Source organism: Amblyomma mixtum, chromosome 1 (assembly GCF_055824585.1).
Source record: "Amblyomma mixtum isolate Tamu chromosome 1, ASM5582458v1, whole genome shotgun sequence".
NCBI lineage: Eukaryota > Metazoa > Arthropoda > Arachnida > Ixodida > Ixodidae > Amblyomma > Amblyomma mixtum.
The window spans coordinates 66,879,740-66,901,351 of record NC_143012.1 but is presented as its reverse complement, the minus strand read 5'-3'; the positions used below and the strand labels follow the sequence as shown (position 1 = coordinate 66,901,351).

At 49.3% G+C, this 21,612-nt stretch overlaps 1 protein-coding gene across 1 annotated transcript; it reads left to right on the top strand.

Moving 5' to 3' along the window:
• The first annotated feature begins 911 nt into the window (after nucleotides 1–911).
• Nucleotides 912–18,500, top strand: LOC149366585 (uncharacterized). The gene is made up of 3 exons (XM_089571434.1): nucleotides 912–1,201; nucleotides 14,735–14,956; nucleotides 18,312–18,500. Exons 1-3 carry the CDS (start codon nucleotides 950–952, stop codon nucleotides 18,498–18,500), a joined length of 663 nt encoding a protein of 220 aa, XP_089427560.1. The 5' UTR covers nucleotides 912–949.
• The last annotated feature ends 3,112 nt before the right edge of the window (nucleotides 18,501–21,612 follow it).

The window sequence follows — 21,612 nt, the reverse complement described above, 5'->3', positions numbered from 1 at the left end:
AACCCCAGGTGGTCAAAATCTCCGGAGCCCTTCACTACGGCGTCCATCCGTAGCCTTAGTCGCTTTGGGACGATAAATCGGTACTAAACCAAACCAAACCAGGCGCAAAGAGTAATCAAGTATGTCATAATCATCACCCTAACTACGCACACTGCGGGGCAGAGACCTCTCCCATGTCTCTCAAATTAACCCTGACCTTTTCCAGTTGGGGCCACCGTATCCCCGCAAACGCCACCTAACTTTCTGCCTCCCCCTACTACGCTAGCCTCCTCCTGGAATGCACTCCGTTACCCTTGAGTACCGACTGTTTATACAACTCTAGGCTTGTGCTAGTTTAATATCGGGACTTTCCATTCTACTCTGATATTTCAATTCTGATATTAAGGCGAAAGCCTTTAATGCCTCATCGTTGTCGACAGAAGGTTGTCAGCAGAGGTGTCAGGCTTTTCGGTTGGTCGGAATGGTTACGACGTTAGAGTGCGCGGATTAGGAGTAATGAGGTCACCCATGGAAATAAAAAATAAGAAAAAATGAAAAGAATTAAAGAAGTTAAAGAAATGACAAAGAAATGCAAAGCAAAGAAAAATCAGAAAAAATGAAGAAAGAAAATTAAAAGCAGAAAAACAAGAATAAAATAAGATCAAAATCAAAATAAACAAAAAATAAACTACAAAAAGTAAAAAAGCAATAAAGAGATCAATACCAGACTGTACGCCAGGAAAGGCTTTCCCCTTGCAGCACTTTAGGAAGCCAAAGTGCCCACTGAATTTCTTTTGTAATGATAGCAGCTGATTGTACACCATTTTTAGCGTGAGCCGACTGCGCTTAGTTTTTTTTTTCTCCCCTATCGCAGGGCATCAATCTCGACTGGAACCGGCCGGGAGACGCATGCAGCGCGATCCGTAGCGGCCTAAGTGACTTTCTGGGCGCCTTTGTTAAGTCGGTCACCATGAAGTACCACAAGCTGATGATGTTCACGGTACCGCCGCTGCCCAAGTTCGTGGAATCTTACAATTTGACGGGTCAGCTTCCGAACTTGCAGTACGTGGTCGTGACGACGCACAAGCTCCGCCGGCCGGCAATGCTCGCATGCACCGGCGAACGGCTCCTGGCAGCGTCAGCCTTCCGCAAGATCAGGGACCAGTACGTGAAATCGAGTGACGACCTCGAGACGCTCCGCAAGTTTGCCTACAGCATTTCGGTGCGTCGTAGCGTAAGCACTCCTCGGATGTACCGCTTCAGTTTCTAGGGATTTGTTCCTGCAGAGTGGTCTCAGGGTCATGCGTATTAAGGCGAAAGCCTTAAATGCCTCATCGTTGTCGACTGAAGGTTGTCAGCAGAGGTGTGACGCTTTTCGGTTGGTCGGAATTTTTATGACGTCAGAGTGCGCGGATTTGAAGTAATGAGGTCACGCACGAAGTCTTGACACCCCCTTTTGGAGCAGACAACTAATAAAATAGTTGTCGTCCGCTGCGACAGGGGGCGTAAAGCGTCCGTGGGTGACTACATTGCATATACCTCATTACTGCGAAGCGAGCCATCGATACAACCGAACTCATCGAAGCAGAGAGAGAGTCGTGCTAAAGAAGCAGTAAAAGTCGGCAGTCAAAGTGTGTTGTAATGTGTAGCCAAAGTGTGTAGTAAAATAAAGCACTAGTACAGCACAGTCTAGCGCTCAATGTCAAACAGTGCGCCAGGAAAGGCTTTCGCCTTGCAGCAATTTAGAGAGCCAAAGTGCCTCTTGAACTTTTTTTTTTTTTTAGCGAAGAGACCCTGTGTTCTCAAGTTGTGCAGCTGCTCTTTTGTACTGTGTTCTTCAAACGATCGCGCATTTCTCGTTCGGTAGTGAGTTCAAGATATTTCTGGCAATGACAAGATTTTCTTAATCTCACTTTGCTGACCAAATTAGGAAGGATTAAAAAATATATTTCCCTAAAATTATGCTAGGCAATAGAGCCGCGTTTAAAAGCAGATATCAAAATGTGCGATGTCAGGGCACGTTAAAGAATCCCAGGTGGTCGAAATTTCCGGAGTCCTTCACAACGGCGTCTCTCATAGCCTGAGTTGCTTTGGGACGTTAAACCCCATAAACCAAACCAAAATGTTGCCAACGGCACAAATTGTTGAAAAAAAGTGAAATTGAAAATTGGTTTTGAGGAAAGGAAATGGGTTGATACCTGTCTCACAAATCTCGGTGGACACCCGAACCGCGCCGTTAGGGAAGGAATAAAGGAGGGAGTGAAAGAAGAAAGGAAGAAAGAGGTGCCGTAGTGGACGTCGGAAGGAAGGAAGGAAGGAAGGAAGGAAGGAAGGAAGGAAGGAAGGAAGGAAGGAAGGAAGGAAGGGAAAACATTATTTCTACTAATGCTTTTTCTGCGGTTTGGGGTCATCTTCAGAGACGTCTTGGTTCTAGGAGCCTTCTCTGTCGAAGTCGTCCGCCTCTAATCAGTGGTCGGTTGCCCTCAGTCCAGGGCTCCGCTGGCCACTCCCGCCCGTTGAGCTCGCTGTACCAGACCTTGTTGGTCTTCACAGCGGTCGCTGGACAGCAGTCTCTCCCATTGCTCCGCACTAGGGTTTTGTATTTTGGGGACCACGTCCATGTTTTGGCTGGCCCAGGTGATGTGATGTAGAGTAGGTTTTTCGTCGCACCAGGGACATTTGTCCGCGTATATCCTAGGGTGCATTTTGTTTAGTATATGTAGGTTTGGGAAAGAGCCTGTTTGTAATTGTCTCAAAGTGACAGCCTCCTCTCTGCTGAGTGATTTGTGCGGTAGGGGATATCGCATTCTTCTGCCTCTATAGTTTTGCAGTATGGCCGAGTATTCCCTGGGTGCTGGCGCGAGTTCCGCGGTCTCGTCGGATGCTCGGAAAGTATTGTATCCACCAGCTCTCCTGTCGGCCTCTTGATTCCCTGCCACCCCCGTGTGCCCCGGTACCCACAACACAATTTTGTGTGGGATCTTGTCGTTTTGTTCTTAAATAAAATAAATTGTTAAATTGTTTTTTTGAGGAAAGGAAATGGCGCAGTATCTGTCTCACATATATCGGCGGACACCTGAACCGCGCCGTAAGCGAAGGGAGGAAGGTAGGAGTAGAAGAAGAAAGAGAGAAAGAGGTGCCGTAGTGGAGGTCTCCGGAATAATTTCGACCACCTGGGGATCTTTAACGTGCACTGACATCGCACAGCACACGGGCGCCTCTTGCGTTTCGCCTCCATCGAAACGCGGCCGCAGCGGTCGGGTTCGAAGCCGGGTACTCCGGCTCGGTAGACGAGCGCCTTACCACTGAGCCACCGCGGCGGGTGCTGGTTTTCAATTCTGTCGCTCGCAGCGAGGAGTATACGGAGCGCGTGACGACCTATTCTGCCATTCATGTAATTTCGGCAGGCTGAGAGTCCGAGAGTATTGTTTGTTAGCGACCGCTCGATTCTATAGCCCTCCGCCACCGCTAGAGCAACGGTTACTGCCTCGGACTCTGCAGCTGTGCAGCCTCGGAGAGATCCGCTGGTCATCTCGCGTAAAGACGAATCGACCACCGCCGCCACAGCGATTTTGGTGTCTCCCATCTCCAAGACGCGTGTACATACACGGTCGTGGCTTGAGGAGCGTATGTTTTCTCGATGAATTCGGCCGTTGCTTCTCTTCTGCCTCGATGGAGGTTGGGATCCATATCTTTTGTTATTGGCTCTCTACCTTGAGGGTCTTGCGAAGCTCGTCGGGGATCGTTTCCGTCCTCGTAATTTCTCGCATCTGCTCGCGGTATCCGAGCCTCTTTAGGAGCGCTCTTCCAGTCGTTGTCTGCAGCAGGCTGGGTTTTTGCGACTCAAGCTGCGCCTCTCGTAGCTCCTCAAAGGTGTTGTTTTGGCATGCGTTGTGTTGTGTTGTGGCATGCCATATCGCCTATTGATGATGCGGGTGATCATGCGTGCGAGTTGTAGCTTTGTTGCTTTGAGCAGGGTAAAAGTGTGAGTACTGCGCTGGCCGGATTGAACCCACATGCCCAAAATTCTTATTGTTGTCTTTTCCGGTATGGGCATCCCTTCTAACTAGACGTTGAGTTTTAGGTCCTCGTTGGTTGGAACGTTCCGGTTTTGCTTGCCTCTCCAGACTCTCAGCAGTTCTGATTTCTCGGTCGAGCATGCGAGTCCTCTTTCTGCGAGGTATTGCTCTACTCAAGAGGCCGCTTGCTGTAGCCTTTCTTCCTTCTTTCCGAGACAGCCCGTGTGTGTCCAGACTGTTATATCGTCAGCATACATGGCATGCCTGAGTCCTTCGATGTTCTCTAGTTTTCGAGCTAGGCCTATCATAGCTATGTTGAAGAGTAGGGCTGAGATAGATAACTGACCCTTGGGGTGTTCCCTTGTTTGGAGAGCGAATTTTATCCGATCGAAGGTCTCCTATGAAGATGGTGGCAGTTCTATCGCACAGGAAGGCTTTGACGACGCCGTGGATTCTGCGTGCGCAGTCCAGGTTGTCTAGGCCTGTAAGGATCGCTTCGTGGCTGACGTTATCGAATGCCCCCTTGATGTCCAGGGCCATTATGACATTTTCTCGCGTCCGAGGTACGTACGTTTCGCAGCACATCTTCTTGTATATTGAGGAGAACGTCCCGCGTCGAGAGCTTTTTTCTAAAGCCGAACATGGTATTTAGTACGCAGTTGTTATCTTCCATGTAATTCTGCAGTCGTAAAGTTACCACCCGTTCGTAAAGCTTGCCAAGGCACGACGTGAGCGATATTGGCCTGAGATTTTCAATTTTGAGCTTTTTGCCAGGTTTAGGTATCATTATTACTTCGGCGTGTTTCCAATCTTCGGGAACCGTCTCCGCCTCCCAATGTTTGTTGAGGAAGCTGACGAGCTTTTTTATGAGGTCGTCGCTCAGGTCGTGTTGCGGATTAGGGCGTTGTCGATTCTGTCCCCTCCGGCTGCCGTGTTTCTGGTGGTGTTTCTTATGGCCGCGTAAACCTCTTCCACAGTTATGGGGCGGTCGAGTTTCTCGCTTTCGGCTCTTCGATACGTTCCATGGTATCGCCGAAACATTTTTCTCGTGCCTTCTCCAGTTGGGCGATGTCTGATCCCTCGAAAAGTGGATGAACCTGCGGATGGCTTATTGTTTTGTGATTTTATTTTGGTCGGCTCGATTAGTGCTCTTAAGAGATTCCAGGTTCTGACCGTGCCTAGAATTCCTATAAGCGAGTCACTGAGTTGTTCCCAATTTTGTTTCTTGAGTTTCATCGCGTATTCTGCCTTTTATCGTCAATTCGGCTATTTTTAGTTTTAGTTTCCTGTTGTGTTTTTGCTTCCGCCATCTTTTGGTGAGACTGCGTCTGGCTTCCCATCGTCTGAGGAGGTGTGCGTCTACTTCAGGCGTTGCTGTCGTTCTCCTTGCACTTTTTGTGCATCGTTCTCCGGAATAATAATTTCGACCACCTGGGGATCTTTAACGTGCACCGACATCGCACAGCACACGGGCGCCTTCGGCGTTTCGCCTCCATCGAAACGCGGCCGCCGCGGTCGGATTCGAAGCCGGGTACTCCGGCTCTGTAGAAGAGCGCTTTCTGAACATTTGAGGAAAGAAATTGGCGCTGTAACTGTCTCACTTCTCGGTGTACAGCTCAACCGCGCCCAGAGAGAAAGGGGGAAGGTGAGGTGAAAGATGCGCCTACAAGTGCGCAGGCACTAAAACAATGTTATCTTTCATTTCATTTCATTTCATTTATTTTACCCTCAGAGCTTTCGCATTACAGAGGGGGTGGGACAGTGAAGAAAACAATACATAGATCAAAAACAGGGCTATATGTATGAACAAAAATTCAGGGGGCACTTTGACTGTCCAAAGTGGGTAGAGGCGGAAGCATTTTCCGCACCACCTTCGCTGTTTGTGTGCCACTGGTGGCGTCACATATATTTGAGTACTAATTACTAAGTGATGGCAAATCACTAATTAATTGATAAATTACTGATTAATGCCTGAATACTAATTAACTGCTAATTAATGAGGCTTAAGCTTCGCCTTTAGGAGTGGAACGCGACAGCGCGTTGTAGCGCTGCCAGGGAGTCCACGGAACACCACCCTTTCAGCGCGATGCCTTGCCCTTTGAACGCAACGCTTTTTGAGGAAAGGAAATGGCGCAGTAATTCTCTGTCATCTCGGTGGACACCTGAACCGCACCGTAGAGGAAGGGAGGAAGTGGGAGTGAAAGAAGATAGATAAAGAGGAGCCGTAATGAAGAAAATGAAAATTGTATTTGAGGAAGGGAAATTACGCAGTAACTGTCTCCCAAAATTCAGGGGGGCACTTTTTTGACCTAAAGTGTGGTCACTTATGCCCCTAAGAGTGGAACGCGGCAGCGTCTTGCAACGCTGCCATGGAGTCCATAGAACGCCATCGCCCATTCGGTTCTACGCCTCACTCGTCAGTAAATTGGTTTTTGAGGAAAAGATATGTATCTGTATCTCATTTGTCGGTGGACATCTAAACCTCGCGGGAAGGAAATGGAGGAGGATGAGAGTGAGTGAAGACACCGTATTCACTAGACGCGCCTTTGTTCATTCCAAACCATCGAGCAGGCATGGCGGAGTGGATAGCATGCTCGTCTCTCACGCCGAAGACCGGGGTTCGATTCCTGAGCTCGGCCAATTTCTTAATCGGTTTTATTTATTCATATGGCCTGACTAGTAAAGCTAATTATGCTAATTGGATAATTAAGCAATTAACCAAGCTCAGTCCCACTTACTTGGAGCATCACTATACGATCCCTTCAATTGGTTGCATGGTTACTAGCCAAAGTACAATTGGCTCGGTTTGAAATTCGCGCACTGTGACGTCACGACCGTTTCCACCAATTGAAAAGCGTGACATTTTCTGTCGACAACTGCTGCTTACAACGATGAGACATTAAAGGCTTCCGCCTTAATATTGAGAGATCCTAGAGACAGATGACGAAAACATTGAGAACAAAAGTACAGGAGTAAAAATAAATAAAAGGATTACAAAAAAGAAACCTTATGTAGTCTATATATGAGTAAACAACATATCACAATTGGTCGGATTCTAACAGTGCGAGTAATTTGCTCTTAAAACGCGCAGTGTCGCTAACACAGGTGGCTGTGGGTGAAAGATTATTCCAGTCACGACATGTTTTAGGGAGGAAGGAATTAGAGCAGGTCACTGTGGGTGGTGGTGGTGAAAACATTTATTCAGAACAGGAGGTGTTTGGATCGGCCCTTAAGGGACCGATCCTTACAAACACTAGGTGGAGGTCCCTAGTTTGGGACCCCAGTGGCGGTAGCCGCCGCCCGGGCGCGCCCGACTAAGGCTTGTTGGGCCTGTAAGTCGTGGCAGCCGAGCAGGGTCGCCTCCCAGTCCTCCCGGGTTGGGTTGGGGATAGGGGGAATGGCCGGGTTGGAGGGGCAGGCCCACACCATGTGATAGGTGTCCGAAGACACCGCACCACAGTGCGGGCAGTTGCCGCTAAAGTAGGGGTCAAAATGTTTTAGTGCTGCCGGGCACAGCAATGTATTGGTGAAGAGGCGGAGAAGAAGCCGCTCATCCGCCTTCTTGAGGCCTTTACATGGGCTAGGGTAAAGGCGATGGCTATCTTGAAAGTAGGTTGCGATATTTTTGAACGTATAAACCGGATTAAAATCGGGTTCCTGATCAGGTGGGGAGGAGAAAACAGCCCGGTGAGAGAGCGCGCGGGCGGCTGCGTCTGCTGCCTCGTTTCCTGCTAAAGGCGAAGCTTAAGCGTCAGTAATTAACAGTTAATTAGTATTCAGGCGTTAATCAGTAATTGACAATTAATTAGTGATTTGTCATCACTTGGTAATTAGTACTCAATTACATGTGACGCCACCAGTGCCACAGAAGCAGCGAAAGTGGTTCGGAAAACGCTTTCGCCTCTACGCACTTATCACATATCACAATTGGTCGGATTCTAACAGTGCGAGTAATTTGCTCTTAAAACGCGCAGTGTCGCTAACACAGGTGGCTGTGGGTGAAAGATTATTCCAGTCACGACATGTTTTAGGGAGGAAGGAATTAGAGCAGGTCACTGTGCGGCAGTGTGGAACAGCTACTTTTTGATTGTGGTCTATGCGAGGCGAGATGAAAGATGGTGCCTCTACACAGATGGCTTTCAGGCAAGGATTGTGATAGTCAATTTTATGGAAGAGGCAAATGCGTGAAAGCTTACGGCGAGTGGAGAGTAAGGGGAGTTTAAGATTAGATTTCATTTTTGTTACACTGGCAGTGCGATGGTAGTTTCCAACGATGAAACGGACGCTTCGATTCTGCACGGCCTCGAGTTCATTTGTTAGTATGATGGTGTCAGGATCCCAAATTGAATATGCGTACTCTAGTTGCGGACGGATGAGTGTAGTATACAGTAGCATTTTCAATGAAGGTGGAGAGGATGAAAAATTCCTGCGGACGTACCCTAGCATGCGGTTAGCCTTTGAGGTAATGAACCTGATATGAGCTTTCCAAGAAAGGTTAGAACAAACATTAACGCCAAGATACTTGTAAGACGAGACTGGATTCAGCTGAGTGTCGTTAATAAAATAATCTGGGCTCGTTTGCTGGTTACGGGTTACGCGCATGCATTTGCATTTAGATATGTTTAATTTGTGGGTTTCTAAGTGGACACAGGCCACCACCCACCGCGGGTTCGAGCTTCGCGCAAGCCAAGGGCCCCGATCAGCCGTCACCACACACACACTGGGACACCGATGCAGTGCACTCAACCTCCGCTGGGAGGAGAGCGATTCGCTGCAAAGAAATAGGCCTCCAAGTTCACAAAGGAGACGTTTATTCACATCGTCCTCTAGCTGATACACACACACTCAATAGTCACCCCGTCCCGGGGGCGCGCGAGGAGCAAGGCTCCGCTGCGCGCACGAAGCGACTCGAGTAATGCGTGCCGCTAGCACGCCGCTGCAGGAGAATGTCCCCGCGGTAGTGCTGTGATCTCCCTCTCGTGTCGACCGTTGGGCCGGTTGCGAGAGAGAGTGGGCAATCAACGCAAGGTACGCCTGTCGGAGGTCGCTGGACCCCGCTGGACAGGCTCGAGCCGCTGCAGGTCAGAGGACACGTGCGGGCGAGCTCGAGTATATGCACTGGTCCGAGCGGCAAAGGCCGGCAGGGACAAACAGTAACGTACGCACCTTACGCTGTCTCGGAGGGGTCTCTCTCTCTGGGCCCCGCTCGGACGGTCGCGCCGTGCGCGGCCGCCCGTAGCGGGTCCCGATTTCCCGCCAAAAGGCGCCAATGGCAAAGGCCGTTGGGGAGCCGGGGCGGAGCTGTGGCCAAATGACAGTGATTAGTCACCTAGCCGCCTCTCCACCGCCTGAGGCGGGAGCAAGGGAAAGAGGAGAAACAACGCTGGAAGCCGGCACAGCCGCGCAAAGGCAACGGCGGAAAGCCAGGATTCCCACAAATTCCATTTTCCACGATTGACACCAGTCATAAGTGTTATTTAAGTCTGTCTGTAGCTGAATAATATCATCAGTGTTATTAATTACTCTGTAAATTACGCACTCGTCAGCAAACAAGCACATGTTAGATGAAATCTTTAAAGTCATTGATGTATATTAGAAATAACGGGCCAAGAACCGACCCCTGGGGCACACCTGAATGTACTGGCACTGGTGATGAGTCGTGGTTATTGGCGAAGACGAACTGAGTACGGTTACTAAGAAAGGCACGAATCCAATTGAGTACATTAGGGTCAATGTTAAGTTGGCTCAGTTTTAAAAGTAAAAGAGAATGACTGACTTTATCGAAGGCTTTTGAAAAATCTAAGAATAAGCAATCAGTAATGAGTCCAGAGTCTAAAGAAACATGCAAGTCGTTAGTGAAAATCATTAACTGCGTTTCACACGAGAAGAATTTGCGAAAACCATGCTGTTTCGGAGTAAAGAACTGGTTTGATTCTAGGAAATTAACAAGATGACTAAATATGATGTGCTCTAGAACTTTACATGGAACGGAAGTAAGTGAGATGGGACGATAATTGCGTGGATCTTGCGTTTCCCCTGATTTGTGCACTGGGATTACTTTGTCGGTGAGCCAGTCATTAGGAAGGGTGTGATGGTTTAAAGACTGCGAAAAAATACAATGTAGAATAATGGAAGAATATTCTACGGTATTTTTCAGGAATTTAGTACTGAGGCCATCGATAGCACACGAATTCCTTCTGAGGAGATGACGATGGGATTCATTGGTAAAAAGTGATATTCTATGAGCGAAGGTAGGACGGAAGTGCCGGTGGGGCTAGAGAAGGCTTTGATAAAAGTGCTATTGAGAAGCGATGCGCACAGGTGGTCAGGAACTGGATCCCCATCCGGGGTAAATAGTTGTATGGTGGTATTTCCTTTGCCTTTCACTGTTCCAAAACTGCTTCGGGTCATTGCTTAGCATAGCTGGAAGAGTCTGATTAAAGAAGGTAAATTTGGTTGATTTTAATGCCTTTGAATAAGCGACTGCAGCGGCTTTATACGCGGACCACCTGACAGCAGAGTGTGTGAAGCGAGCTGTCCTGAAAAGTCTTTTTTTTCTTATTGGAAAGCCTATTAAGATACCTGTTGTACCAGGGTGCAGCACTGTTGCTATATACCTTTTTGATTGGTATGTATTTATTTACGTGGTCAGAAACTTTAGATTTGAAGATCTCCCAGTTACGATGTACGCTACGGTCGAGATAAACACTCAAAAATTCATCTAAAAATAAAGACATATTGTTATTAATAGCCTGGAAGTCAGCCTTGCTGTAATCTCTGATGTATTTGAACTGCTTACGTGAGCGTGATAGGGGTAGAGAGAGGTTGAAGTTGATTATCATTTGATCGCTTAACCCAGGCAAATGAATGATAGAAGACGCGATGTCTGGAGATGATGTGAGGATGAGATCAAGATGGGATGAGGCAGTGGGAGTGACACGTGTGGGGAGCGCAATAAGTTGTGATAATCCGAAATCGGAACATATGTGAAGGAAGTGGTTAGAATTGGAACACGAAGAAAGAAAGACTGGACTATCACGATTCCACTCAATGTCTGGGAAGTTGAAATCTCCTAAAAGAAAAATGCTCACATCCGGAAGGCGCACAGAAATTGTATTGAGGCAGTCGTGTAAATCTTCACAGAAACTAATGGGGCTTGACGGTGGTCGATAGCAGACACCAATAACAATTTTCTTAAAACGGAAAGTCATACAGCACCACACAATTTCTAAACTAGTCACTACGGCAACACGAAAGCATTCAATTCGGTCGTTGACAGCAAGTAAAACACCACCGCCTTGCCTTTCATATCTCTCACATCGAAATGTGTTGTAATTTTTTTCACAAAAAAATAGTTCACTGTTGGACACGTTATCAGACAGCCATGCCTCTGTTAAGGCAATAATATCAGCGCTACAATCATTTATCAATGCACTCAAGTCATCTCTTTTGGGCAAAAGACTTCGTATGTTAGTAAAAATTACACTCAGACCAATGTTCTCAATGGCAGTACCACCACCCCTGGCGGGCCCCTACGTTCCAGTACCGGGTAGAGTTCGACCAGAGCGAAGGGAGCGCGGAGACTGAATCGGTTCACTGTTTAGAGCAGGTCCAATTTCAAACACTAGGTCAGTTTCCGCATTATATCCATAGCATTTGCCATTGGCAATTAGTTTGTTGTGCCTTAAATTGACTTTTAAACCAAACTCTTTCGCATAGTCAATTAGCCGCTTTCTCGCCTTACGTGTCGCCTTCAGCATCGATCGCTTTGAGTGCACCTGCACCTTGGTTTTATGCGCGGCGAATTTTACTATCACGGGCCTGGTTTTGTTCTCGTCGAATCTACCGATTCTGTGCGCACGAGCAATGCAGTCACTCGTTAAAGAGAGTTCTAATGTTTCGGCAATTAGGTTAAGAACTTTTTCTTCACATTGCTCGTTAGTCTCGGTAGAGCTATCATCAAATCCATAAAAGATAAGGTTGTCACGCCGTGAGCGGTCCTCGCTATCATCTAAACGAGCACGCAAAGCATGTGTTTCCTTTTGCACAAGTTCAAGTGCTTTACGTGTATCGCAAAGATTCCGCTGCAAGTTTTCAAAACCAGTCGCTACGTTTTCCACAGCTTCGAGACGCTTTCTGATATCGGCAATATCGCGTGTTGCCGCCTGTTGGTCTCGCTTCAACTCGGATAAGTCGTCAGACATCGTAGCCTGGGCTGCTTCTATGCGAATGGACCTTTGACGTATGTCATCCAGGATTTTCGAAATTTCCGGGAGCGAAGCATTTCCAGGACCAGGGTTACTTTCTATATCACCACATATCAACAAAAAAAGAACACTGAAGGGTTGCAGCACTGCTTCTGGGCGTGGAAGCACAACTAAACACCGGCCATCAGATTTAAAACATTCATAAGGAAGTTGACTGACCTGCACAAGGAACAGAGGCCAGCGTGAGGCCATTGCTGCTGCGGTGCTTCCACGCCCACTCTGACTTGCCTGCTTGCACGAAATTTTTTCGGGGAACTACTGCACCATAAACAGTCTCAATTAAATGTTATCTCAAAAAATGCCGAGCGATTTTTGCACCAGAGGGTAGTTATTTAGAAGTGACCCTGTAAATAAGAAAAAAACTAAATACTGATATTATTAATGAACAAAAATTTGTTTTTCTATCACAAGCGGGAGGGTCCTCAGTGATCGCTCAAGCAGTGGAAAAAACCAGTGGCCGACATTATGCTAACAGATAATGTATACTACTTGGACGCCTGCGGCCCTCATCACGGGGGACGGTACACGGTCGCGGTAGTTCACAACAGCAACACAGATAACGGCCTCACCTTCAGAGCCCGCAGTGCAACGCAAGCCGAAGAGGTCGCGATTGCTCTCGCGGCCTGACATTCCGATTCAAAATACATAATCACCCACTCGCGAGGGGCCTGTCGGAACGTCAAACAAGGCTGCACTCCCTTCCTTGCCTATGGAATCTACCAAAATTGCATACGGGATACGGACCCCCCACACCCTTACCTTATATGGGCCCTTGCTCATCAGGGGTTGGCAGGAAACGAGGCAGCAGACGCAGCCGCCCGCGCTCTCTCACCGGGCTGTTTTCTCCTCCTCACCCGATCAGGAACCCCATCCTTATCCGATCTATACCTTCAGAGATGTTAAAACCTATCATCAAGATAGCCATCGCTTTTACCCTCGCCTATGGAAAGGCCTGAAGAGGGCGATGAGCGGCTCCTCCGCCTTTTCACCAGTTCCTATGACCGGCAGCACTGAAACATTCCGACCCCTCCTTTAGCAGCAGCTGCCCGCAACGTAGTGCGGTGTCTTAGGACACCTCTCACATGGTGTGCGCCTGCCTCTCCAACCCGGCCATTCCCCCTATCCCCAAACCAACCCAACCCGGGAGGACGGGGAGGCGATTCTGCTCGGCTGCCACGACTTACAGGCCCAACAAGCCTTAGCCGGGCGCGCCCGGGCGGCGGCCACCGCCACTGGGGTCCCAAACTGTTGACCTCCACCTAGTGCTTGTAAGGATCGGCACACCTGCTGTTCCTTCCAAATGAATGTTTTCGCCACCTACACCAGAGGCCGTGCAAGCGTGGGACGCTGCCATAATTGAGGCTGCGGTATGTGACCGCCGTCGCGCGTGAGAAAAGCTCACATGCAAAGGGAACGGAGCGAAGAACTGTGATACATGATGTGCTATGATACAAAGCATGCAAATGATATGCTACGTTATGACATGCTACACAGCAGGTGTATCTTACCGGTACTCACCTATGGGGCAAAAACGTGGAGGCTAACAAAGAGGGTTCAGCTTAAGGACAACGCTGCGAGCTATGGAGAGAAAAATAATTGTAACGTTAAAAGATCGGAAGCGGGTGGAGTGGGTGAGGGAACAAACGCGAGTTAATGATATCCTAGTTGAAATCAAGAGGGAAAAGTGGGCTTGGGCAGGGCATGTAATGCGAAGGCAAGATAACCGCTGGTCCTTAAGGGTAACGGAGTGCATTCCTTTCAAGTGTAGCAGGGGGCGGCAGAATATTAGGTGGGCAGATGAGATTGAGAAATTTGCGGGAATATGGTGGCCGCGGCTGGCGAAGGACTGGGTTAATTGGAGAGACATGGGAGAGGCCTTTGCCCTGTAGTGGGTGTAGTCAGGCTGATGATGATGATGGTGATGACGGGTGTCCAGGGTCAACAAGTTGGGAGGCTCTAACAGGCCTCAAAATAAAGCACGCTTATCAATAAACTGAACAGTACAATCCTACGGCGAAGGATACACAGGCACTATAGCTGGGAACTAGAACGCCTGGTATAAGTAATAAATATTGCTATATTAGTACTATTAAGAGCGTGATGGTTTATGGTTGTTCAAAAGAGATTCAGTCTATGTGGGACGCCGTAGTGAAGGGTGCCGGAAACTTCGACCACCTGGGGTTCGTGCACTCACATCGCACAGTGCAACAGGCCTCTAGAATTTCGTCTCTCTCGAAATTCGACCGCGGCGGCCGGGATCGAACCCGCATGTTTCGGGTCAGCAGCCGAGCGCCATAACTGAGCTACAGCGGCGGAGCATTCAGAGTGTGATCAGCAGCGAAGGTTTCAATACTTGTCAAAATTATTATGTCTAACATTTAGTGCGCTGCTTAGTCGGATAAAAAAGATCTAATGTGCGGCTCTTCTATGCTCGCGTGATTGAACTTTTTGAGAATTGTTCGCTTCCAGGTGGGCGCCGACATCTACCATCTGGAGCACGAGACGGAAGTGCAATACCTAGCGCCCACTGTGCGCATCTCCTCTGTCTTCAACGGGAGAGAAATTATGTGGGGCAAAACAAGCTACAAGGACGTGTGTGAGCTGTTGACCGAAGATCACGATGCCGATGAAGAGTGCCGGGTGGTGAAGGGCCGGAGCATCTACACCCGAAAAGATGGCGCTATTCAGGAGGTGGGTGATGCTGACAGTGCGTGCGTTTAACCCTCGCCATCGCGTATTTTGCCCACTTTCAGTTTTCTATTATGCGCTTGTTAGAATGACGTGCTTAAAAAATTGGCAGGGGTTTAACGGAGTTAAACAGAGTAGAAGTGCGAATGCATGCGCTCATTCTTCAATTGGAAGGGATACTTAAACTCCGCCTTAATGGTATGACGCGGGAGCTTAAATGGGTTGATTGCCATATATGCAGAATTGGTCATTCTCCTACTTGACGTTCATAGAAAGCTGAGAGTCCTCATACAACTCCAGGCGCAGTAGTGCAGCGGTTAGGCGTTCCGCTGTCATTCTTTAATTTGCTCGTTTCGATCCAGGCCCCGGCGTCCTTTTAAGGAGAAATTCTAGAGGCCCGTGTACTGTGCGATGTTGCGATGTCAGCGCACGTTAAAAAACTCCAGGTGGTCGAAATTTCCCGAGCCCTTCACTACGGCGTCTCACATAGCCTGAGTCGCTTCAGGACGTTAAACCCCATAAACCAAACCAAACCAATCGTTTTCAAAATTTTTTATGTATACTTGTTAGAAAGGCATGCTGGTATACCTGAAGCCAGGCTATAGCAAGCGCTGATAGCGGCCGAGACGCGATAGTGCGGCCCCTATATCGTCGTCTTCCAGGTCAACTGTGCGTTACATTGCCATATTAGTTGGCATTATGGACAGCATGTACGCATTAGTCTTGTTCAGTCGTTCGGTTAGTCCATTGCTCTGCGGACAGTACGATGTGGATCTGTGGAGGCTGGTGCTGCTGTTCTGAAAACTGTGGTCGACGAGTTGAGCTGTAAACACCGTCGTGCGAAGGGGTGCCGTGCCGCAAGACGATGTTTCGCATGAAAACGTCATTAACTTCGCAAGCTGTGCCGTGAGAAGTTGCGCCGCAGGGGAATCTGCAACATGCAGGTGACGATGAGTTGCGAAACCCCACCACGGTCTCCCGACCATCCGCAGGGACATCCCCGCAGCGAGATTTTGGTGGGCACACAGGGCTCACCAAACCCACACTTAGCAGTGTGTGGTAGCGTAGTTCCCCTGGAAGGGGGGATCCTTGTGGATAAGCCGAAGCCGAGTGTTGGGACCTTTACGGCCCATCGGCGGAGGCAACGCACCCAATTTGACCTCCACTTCCCGTAAACGGCACTTGTGGCCTGGCTCGATTGGGGAATCGGCAGTCTCCTTTCCTGCCCTCCTCTCCACCTTTCACTTTCCTATCTTCTTTCTTTTAACTACCCTACTTCTCCCCCTCTGTTTTCTCTTTCCTTTCATCCTGGCGGCTGTGGTTAATCTTGTGTGGCGGACTGGCCTGCGTTACGCCATGTTGGGTTATAGTTAGGGTGGGCAAGGACTGCTTCCAAGTTCCTGTCCCTGTCCGCTCGTTGGGTGGCTGGCTTGCACCCAGGCTGAACAGTATATATATTTTATGGCTCCTCCTTTGCCTAAACATGATAGTCCTTCGCATTAACAGGGCGAACCGAAGTCTCAGCTGAATTTTTCCGGTGAGGGTAAGAAGCATTCCTAATGTACCATGTCCTTTATAGTGAAGGAGAAAAAAATTTAACGAACAATGTTCCAGTCTCTATATGTATAACTGATGCCTGAGTTAAGAGAAACCGCTGGTCCTTAAGGGTGAGGGAGCGGACTCCAAGAGAAAGCAAGCGTAGCAGGGGGCAGCAGAAAGTTAGATGGGCGGATGGGATTAGGAATTTGCGGCGACATGGTGGGCGCAGCTGGCAAAGGGCGTGGTTAATTGGAGAGACATGGAAGAGGCCTTTGGTCTGCAGTGGGCGTAGTCGGGCTAATGATGATGAATCGAGTAAGAAAACTATCAAAGATACGCAGTAGTGTCATACTAGCAGAGCTTAAAGACACTGTGCAATACTCCCAACCTTTTGTCCATTGGATATATCTCTGTCTGTCACTGCACACCGATCCCTGAACACCATCCGTGGTGTGATTTATTAAACAGATTTCATCCACCGGATAGATCATGAGATTCTGGAAGGCCTCACGGAGCAAAATGACATAAATTTACATCGGAACAATATTAGGAAGGAAGACAAAGAAATCCCAACAAAACATCTAGTCCTGACATACAAGTTGAGAGCACTCCCGGAGTGCATAGGAGCAGGCCAGTTGAAAGTAAATATCCGTCATTACATCCCAAATCCACGAAGGTGTTCAGAGGTAAAAGGTATGATCATATATCACAAAGCTGCCGCGGGCACAAAACTCGCGCTAAATGCGCCTCAAAAGTGCGTGCTTCCGAAAACTGTGAAGGTGCAGCACTTCGTTGCAGAATCTGTGAAGGTGATTACCCCGCCTCTTCAAGGTCATGTCCCTCATGGAAGAACGAGAAAGAGATTAAAACGATCAAGACAAAACAGAGTATCACTTTTAAGGAGCGCGACGACTCTTCAATGCATAGAATACTTTCAACTATTCTGCAAAAACAAACTTCGCCGATGTGGTGCGCACCATACAGCACTCCCGCACCTGTCCAGTCCACTTTCACCAAGCCTATGGCAGTGCCATCCAAGCCGCAGCCACGAACATCGATTTCCAGGAATTTCTCTAGTGGTGTGCCTAATCCTACACGCAGCTCTTCGTTTCTTCACTCCTGAGAATTTCTTACAGGCGCCCAAGGTTGTAATTTCGTTTATTGTGTAACGACCATGAAAGGGGCCTTAGGAAAATAATTACTGAAGGTTTAACTCTTCTAAACCTATTTATACAAAGCGAAAGCTGGCGATATCCGCGGGGTGGTCAGTGGTCGCTTAATGACGACATTGCAAGGTCCTCTGCGTAACTTTCCGAGATGGCCCAGCTTCGCTCGGTTCCATGAAGCACGCACTGCTTAGGCGAGCGGTGCGCTCCTCTTTAAACCGCCGTCAAGGGCGCCATGAGTCACGTGGACTCAAAGCGGGAGAGCGCATGCGCGGCGGCGAAACCAAACCACAGCGGCGAGTGACGTGGCTAGTCACATGGTCGAGCGTGCGCAACTCCGGAGCGGCTGGAGGTCACTGAAGGTCAAAACGACGGGGTCGGCGAAACTCGCGGAACGTGGTGTAGCAAAGCTTTCGCTTTGAAATACGTAGCAAGTGCCTCGTAGCCTCTGTGACAGGCTGCTCAGCGCTGCACGATGTTTAGGCTTAACGCCAGGGTAGTATCAGAGGAAAGTAAGGTATTCAGGAATTCACACCTTAACTACGGTCGAAACGTGTGGTCGGAGATCTCTACGTTTGTTCTTGATGGAGAGACACGCTTTTTCGCTCAATGTTTCTGCAAGCTGTCTTTGATGGACTGCTCTGTGGTTGCAGGCAGCAGCTCTGGCGGGACCTCACGAGCTGAAGCATCGCATGCAGAGGTCGTACGATGACGGTATGGGCGAGACACCCGTGGCGGTGTTCGACGTCTTCCTGGACGACGATCCCCGCAGGGTGTGCACGGATACAGACATGGAGGCGCCGCTGCTCCAGACCATCGCTGAGACGGGGCCTGGGGAATGACTGTAATCCCGCGAGTGCAGCTCTCCCCGGTGACGAAACCTGGAACTGACGTGCCCCCCCCCCCCCCCCCCCCCCCCCCCGGCAGTGGACGTGGATTTTTTTTTTTTTTAAGCTGTCACGTGGACAGTAGCTATGGTGCACTATGACCTAGGATACTGATTCTGAGTATTGTTCGGGACCATTGGCATCCTTATCCTTCCGGGGCTACGAGCTACGGAGGCCACCTGTATAGTAGCTTCTCGTTGTAAAAAGCAAAGCGAGACGCACGTTTAGCACCTACCAATGCAGTGTGCAGGTGCGGCCAGAATAATACCCCAGAAAACCAAAAACCTCTCAGAGACGTCTAGCTAGACGTCTGTGAGAGGTTTTTGGTTTGCTGGAACGGAGCATGCGAAAGGCGGCCAAGCCAGCGGAAACTGTATCTAAGCGCCACCTATCAGCACAACAAAGACACCCCTGGCTATCCGCGCGCAGCGAGAGTGCCTGCCGCCGAGCCCCCCTCTTTGCTGCAACCGTGGCGTTATACCACTGCTCGAAAGATGATGAGCTGGTTCGGGCAACACCGCCAGGTGCTGCCTTCACCCTAGCGTGCTCACTTCAGCCTTGGTGGCCGCGCGGACTGAAGGGCCGAGATAACAAGGAATGCCAAAACGGCCGTCTTGCGCCCGTTTACAGCGCGCGCCGCTCCACGATGCGAGAAACAGGGCAACGAAGCGCATGGCGCTGTCAGCAGAGGATCAGTCAGTCATGGAGCAATGGATTGCATGCTCTATGCTGTGATGTTGATAGGCCTGCGGAAAAAGTGGGTCCGTGCTACCGGCGCCATCTAGCTGCGTCCTAATGAAGATACTTCCGTTCGCCACTGCTAGCGGCAGCGCGCATAAGCACGTTTCCGCTGTTCCGCGGCCCTTCCTGTGCTCCGTATTCTGGCCGCACCTGTACATATAGGGCAAATTTGAGGAAATACACTCGCATTTTTTTTAAATATAGCTCTACACGTTTTGATTGCACTTTTCACCATGGCGTGATAGTCATCTGCCGCTTCCGTTGTTTGATGTCAACAGCCAGTACATTTTCACCTCTAGGATACGAGACATCTCTTAGCTAATAAAGCAACAGTTTGTTCAATAGGAAACGCACTGCCAGCGTTTCTTGCGGCCTAGTGATGCAAAATTATCGATAGTACTATCTATACTACCGATAGTTTATTCACTATCGAACTATCGATGATAAGAAAGACTACCGATAGTACTATCGATAGGGCGCTATCGATAGTACTGTGGATAGTTAGTACTTTCGATAGTACTATCGATAGTACTTTCGATAGTTGTCTTGATAGTGCTATAAATAGCTGTATCGATACTAGTTGCATATGTATATAGTACTATCGCTTCTATAAAATCAACCCCGCGTACCCACTGCATCCTAAACTTGGTTTCCCGAGTGTGTGGTATGGAGGTGATGGTATGAGTAACCGACAGGACTCTGCTGTTTTCGCGGCCTACGCGTCACCGAGCTCTGCAGACGTCCCCTACGTAAAGTATCGCAAATGTTTGGTTCTATTGCAGGCCAGAAAATGTATAATATCAATATTGTTACTATCAATAGTCTTACCATCGACAGTTTCACTATTGATAGTCTTGCTGTCGATAGCGGTACTATCGCTAGTAATACTATCGATAGCAACACTATCGATAGTCCAAAATCGCGCGGCCAGGTTTATTCACGCTTCCTATGCTTTTGACATTAGCGTTTCTGGCTTGGAAACGGCATCCGGTTTACCGTCCTTATCACTCCGTTGTCGCACTTCCAGCTTATCTTTATTTCATAAAATATTCAATAGCCCCATGCGCACCGCTCCTTATATTCTTCCTCCCCCAGCACGCATATCACACCACACCAGTCATCATTTTCATGTGGCCCGTCCACTCTCGCGCACTCACATTCTCCAATCCCTTTTTTCCCCGAACAGCTGCAGACTGGAACCCCAGGTGGGCGAAATTTCTGGAGCCCTTTAAAACGGCTTCCCTCATAGCCCGATTCGCTTTGGGACGTTAAACCCCCCATGAACTCAAACGCATTAACCAAATCCAACGAAACACGGCGGCGCAGTCGTGCTCGCACCCTGGTACTTCGGCTCAGTACCCGAGCACGCTAACCACTGAGCTACCATGGTGGGATCTGTCGGTGGACGCCCCAACCGCGCCGTGAAGGAAGGTAGGACGTGCACTGAAATCGCACATCACCGGGCGTCGTCCATAACCATCTTCCAAGATGTAACTGAGGTGCGCCCTGGCAAATAAGTTATTGCGAAAGCAATACTACACCAGGTGTCGCCTCTTCGCGGTGCCGCAGCCTACCCTTCACTGTCGGTGGTCGGTCATGTGACTACTGACGTCATACCAGAGCGAGAGATGGGGCACCAAGTAGGCCCTTCAGCGTGCCGCAGCTAGAACTTCGCGGCCGAACTACAGTTGGCGGTTGGTCATGTGACTACTGACGTCATACCAGAGCGAGAGATGGGGCACCATGTCGGCTCTTCAGCGCGCCGCAGCTACACTTCGCGGTGGTGGTGAAAAACATTTATAGTGCAATAAATATTTACAGAGAGGTGATTGGGGTAGGCCCTATTGGCCCTTTCCCCTAACAATACTAGGTGGAGCCCCTATTCCGGGGCCCCATTGGCAAGCAACGCCGCCCGCGTCCAGTGAACCAAGGCCTTTTGGGTCTTTAGGTCCTGACAGCCGAGCAGGGCCGCCTCCCAGTCCTCTCTGGTGGGGTTGGGGTTGGGGGGGGATAGATGGGTCTCGCGGAGGAGGCGGTGTCACATTGCCCAGCTGAGCAGCCGGCCACCAGCGTGACGATTACGGAGCGTACGCAACGATTATCCAGGTTTCGACGTGCAACGCTCGTCAAAACCCTCGTCGTACCCCCGAGCAGGCTATGGGGGTACCCCCGGGAGGATAGGCGTGGGAGGAAGCTTGCGGAACTTCTTTCCACACTTGGACTCACCCTGCACACTGACCCCGCCAACCCAACACGTGTCGGCAATTCCATTCAACGAGATACTTGCCCGGACCTCACATTTAAACGCAACATACGTCATGCCGAC

What these genes read in the sequence shown, in the direction of transcription:
- LOC149366585 (XM_089571434.1), top strand. Translation starts at nt 950, where the DNA reads ATGAAGTACCACAAGCTGATGATGTTCACGGTACCGCCGCTGCCCAAG. An exon ending in AGTTTGCCTACAGCATTTCG is followed by an intron (nt 1,202 to 14,734) that starts GTGCGTCGTAGC and finishes GTTCGCTTCCAG; the next exon opens with GTGGGCGCCGACATCTACCA. An exon ending in AAGATGGCGCTATTCAGGAG is followed by an intron (nt 14,957 to 18,311) that starts GTGGGTGATGCT and finishes CTGTGGTTGCAG; the next exon opens with GCAGCAGCTCTGGCGGGACC.